Below are 4,362 nucleotides of genomic sequence, written 5' to 3'. Positions count from 1 at the left end.
AAATCATCTGGTTTTTATGACAAACTTTACTAGGTTCATTAATTTAATTGTACCCAATTCTGCTCATTTTGCAAAATCAAATATTTAAGAAGATTTGAAAAAAACAAGCAATCTTACATTGTTTAATAGCTCTTCCATGTCTTCTTTCTAATAATTTCTTTACAAGTGTCTATTGTGGCACCCAACTTAACCGCTTGTCTACCTTATAAGCAATGACTTATAATGACGGACGTAAGCAGATTAGTATTAATCCCAGTTAAACTTAGGAAAGTGTTTGTTTTTGGTTGTAATATTTTTAGAAATAGCTATTTTGGTATAATGTAGGTTCCTCCTATACATTCTAGTACCTACCAAAAGAATATAAAACCAGATCATGACTTTTGTTTGTTATATGTCCCTGTTTCATTACAATATAGCGACTATTAAATATAATATAGGGACTATTAAAATAAAATTTAGTGCAAGGAACGAATATCATTGCGATGAATTATGTAGTATTAGAAATGTATTCAATAAAACTGACTATATATTTCTTGGTCTCACACTTTTCATTATTTTCTTCAGCATAATACTTCTTAATGAACAAAAGATTAAACTATAAGTAATCCAATGAACTTTTAAAGAGTTTAGTTATATAGAGTCACACAACGTAACGCAGATTACATCCATATCTTTTAACTGGACTTATTATTTATTCATTTTATTTTGCCTTTAGTTTTGATTTGTTATATATTTTATATTTTATTATATTATATATTTTTTTTTGAAAATAATATCATAATTAATGTAATATTTGTCAAATAAATATTTCTTTAGAATAATATTCTCTTAAAGACCAAAAAAGTCTTTTTAAAAAATTTTTTCTGTTAAGATTTTCGTATTTATGACTTAAATTTATTTAAATTCAGTTTTTATATATCTTGATATATTTTTAATCTTAATAGATGGTCCCAAAATTAACGGTAAAAAGACGAAACGTAAATTATATACACCTGAGTGGAATGAATAATTAGATATTAGATATGTTATTTCCTTTACTATTTTCAATTACCTTTTTTAATCGAAATGAGCGGGAAAGATCAATACTATATGCTCAACTTATCTTACGGATAATAAAACAATTAATGTGAGTATGCCAGCTAATTGCATCAAATAAATAAAAATAAAAGTATGACTATTGAAATAAAATAATAATTTTATTAAATAGATCAAAAAATATGAATAAAAACAAAATTTTCAAACGGCACTTTGTTTTAGTAGTAATTAAGTTCTGTAAAATTGAAAAAATGAAAAAGAAAGAAAAAAAGTAAGAAAAAAACTTAATGGCAAATAAAACGGCCACTTAGACTTAAGTTTTCTAAAAAAACTAATTACATTAAATAAATTTAAAGAGAAGAAATAGTTAATTGAAATTACTTTAGCACACAAATATCTGAAATTGAAAACAAATTTTGAGTTCTCAATTTACTTTACAGTATTTCGGTATATTCTCAATACATTATTAGAATTTCGCTTATCTGGAGTTGAAGAGAACCGAATGCATTTTCTTTCTATCTTCTACCTTCTACCATAACGATTAAATATTATAGTAAAAAATTATTTTTTATTCGTAAAAAAATTGTTGTCAAGGACATTATTAGGACATTTATTTACATAAGATAAGTATCAACTAAGGCACTAACCACAATTTCCTAACAAGACGGCAACACTCGAATTTCAATAAAAAAACATGGAAAAAAAACAAAATTTAAATTAAAATAAAAATAAAAAAATATATATAAATTCAGCCCAAGACAAAAGCGCACAAATCCACCCTTTTGGATTTAAAGGATAAAAATGCACAAAATTGCATAAACAACACAACGGCAACAACCGAAACTGCAATGCACAAAAACTGCATTCATTGCGGCTGCATTTTTGAAAGAAAAAAACAAACAAAAACGCATATCAACAAAACTTTGGAAGAAATAATGCAATAATGCAATAAAAAAAAAACCTTTTTGAATGCATTTTTGGGCAAATACGTCACTACTAGCTGCACAACAAAATGCAGGCAAACAAATAAAAAATAATAAATAAATAACACACAAAGGAGAATATAAAATAATGTGCATAAGAAATATCAATCAAAAAAGGGACACAACAAAAGAGTTGGAACGAAAGAAAAAAAAATGATTCTGCAGACCAAAATATACAAAATAAGAAAAATCGTAAAAATTGCATGCTGCATCTTTAAGATGCAATTTATATGCAAGAATAAAACCGACGACGCTGAATATGTGTGTGTGTGTAGGAACAGTGTGCGAGCTGCACTTTGGTGAATTTATTACAATGTGCGTTGACATTGGTGGTGTGTGATGTGGTGTGGTGTGGTGATAATAGAAAGCGCAAGTGTATGTATGTGTTTTGCTTACCCAGTAGAAAACGGATCGATCCGTCATCGAAGACGTCTTCAAGACATGGATGCATACATGAAGACCGATCGATCCAAATGTATGACGGTCTTCGAAGACACTTTCATACAAATTAGCCAAATGTCTTCAATGAATTTTTGCGTACACGTCTCGAAGACCGTCTCGAAGACCATGTCTTGCATAACGGACGCATTCGACAGAAAGTTGTGCGCTCTTAGTGCAGTGCTCATAAAATTTTTTCACCTTTTTTTTTATTTCTACGCTCTTTAAATTTTAAATAAATTTCAATTTTCTCTTTAAATAAGTAGAAAGAAATTGTTGTATTTTGTACTTTTATTTATTTTATATAATAATTTTTTATATTACATTCAAAATTAAAAGTTTTAAAAGTAAATTAAACTTAAAAACTAGTAAACGTAATGAAAATTAATTTAAATAATTAACTTAATATAACATCTAATATCTAAAATTAACTAAAACTAATAAAAAATAATTTAAAGCATTTCGCTATCATCAATTGTTGAAGTCATCTCTCTTCCTTTTGCCCGAAAGTTTTGCTTATTTAATCGATTTTTTGCTAGTCTTAGCGCACTCCACAGGTCTCCTATAAAATCATTAAATGATTTTCCGTTTCTTGTCGATTCTGTAAATTGAAAAGAATTGTTATTTTTAAAAAGTAAATGTAAAATAAATTCAGTAATTACCAAAAATAGCATCCAGCAAAAAGGGATACTCCCGCAAAGACGTTTTCCCTTTTACCCCACCGCAGTTATGAGATAGAATTATGCTCTTGCTGAAGATGGCTTCAATGTTCGCAACATTCCCCGACAAGATTTTCTTCATTGATTCAATCTAAATAAAAGTAAAGAATTTAGGTTAATATAAATATAATATAGGTATATATTAAATGATATACTTAATGAATTAAAAATATATATATTCATAAGTATATTAAATAAAAATTTGTTGTTAAATACTTACAATTTCCAATTTTCGGTCTCCTTGCAATTCCTCATTAATAAATATTATTTCCTCATACGTTTTAAGAGGAAATTTTTGTGCCCACTGCACTAAATGTAGCCCCAAATTTTTTTTTAATAGAACATTGTTTTCGGCCAACATCTCTTAATATCAATATAATTTCCAGGAACTAAGTCACTATTTAATTTGTTTTTATTTAATTTCTTTTTTTTTAATATTTCATAGTTTAATGATTTTGTTTCTTTATTCATTTTGATTTTTTTAATATTTATTTCACAAATGTTTATTCACTACACTTCAAAATTATTGCGTCACTTCATTTATAAAACAAAGCGTCATCTGAGACAAAATTCAAATACGTTGCTATGACTACAAAAAATGAGAGAGAAAACAAAGAAAGAGTATTTACATTCATGTTTTGAGCAATTGTTTTGCAAATTTGCTTGAAAATGCGGACGCGGTATCAAAGACCGTCTTGAAGACAATGTCTTCGAAGACCACTTTTTCTACTGGGTAATTAAACTCATAATTCATGGTGAATTTCGAAATCAGTGGTGAATATGGCTATATCTATTATAATTACAACAGCTTTACACTTGACATTAAGCAAAAACTTTGCATATGTGAAGCAGCCGGCAGAAACTTTATGATTTGAGTGACGTGCGCATGTGTGAGAGCGAGCTTGTGTGTGCGTGAGTGAATTAATAAATCAGTCGTACGCTCAATTAAGCTCAGATGTAAAGCGCTCGCTCAGTTTGTTTTTGCGCACACCTATTGTGCTTAACTCACTGAGTAGATCGTATCGTTCTCTTAGCTATGAGGAATGCAAATGCAATTCGAGTACCAATTTCATTTAAGTCTATCAACTGTTAATTTGTTCATTCAACATGCAAATTTCTCTATAGAACGAAACTCACATTTATTACGTTAGTATGGTTGTTGTGTTGAGTTACTTGTGCTGCTGCAG

The 4,362-nt window shown here is 28.3% G+C and overlaps 1 protein-coding gene across 1 annotated transcript; it reads right to left on the bottom strand.

Annotated features, from left to right (window-relative positions):
- Nucleotides 1–1,253: 1,253 nt before the first annotated feature.
- Nucleotides 1,254–3,536, bottom strand: LOC119677152. Its single transcript, XM_038088418.1, has 4 exons — nt 3,396–3,536; nt 3,119–3,266; nt 2,923–3,057; nt 1,254–1,270 (listed from the first exon to the last, which is right to left on the bottom strand). Exons 1-4 carry the CDS (start codon nt 3,534–3,536, stop codon nt 1,254–1,256), a joined length of 441 nt encoding a protein of 146 aa, XP_037944346.1.
- Between the last annotated feature and the right edge of the window lie 826 nt (nt 3,537–4,362).

Source organism: Teleopsis dalmanni, chromosome 2 (assembly GCF_002237135.1).
Source record: "Teleopsis dalmanni isolate 2A chromosome 2, ASM223713v2, whole genome shotgun sequence".
NCBI lineage: Eukaryota > Metazoa > Arthropoda > Insecta > Diptera > Diopsidae > Teleopsis > Teleopsis dalmanni.
This window is presented reverse-complemented; position numbering and strand designations above follow the sequence as displayed.

Bases quoted from the DNA above. Each gene is read 5' to 3' on its own strand.
- LOC119677152 (XM_038088418.1), bottom strand. From the start codon at position 3,536: ATGTTGGCCGAAAACAATGTTCTATTAAAAAAAAATTTGGGGCTACAT. The intron at 3,267-3,395 runs GTAAGTATTTAA...ACTTTTATTTAG, and splicing joins GAGACCGAAAATTGGAAATT to ATTGAATCAATGAAGAAAAT. The intron at 3,058-3,118 runs GTAATTACTGAA...TTCAATTTACAG, and splicing joins TTTGCTGGATGCTATTTTTG to AATCGACAAGAAACGGAAAA.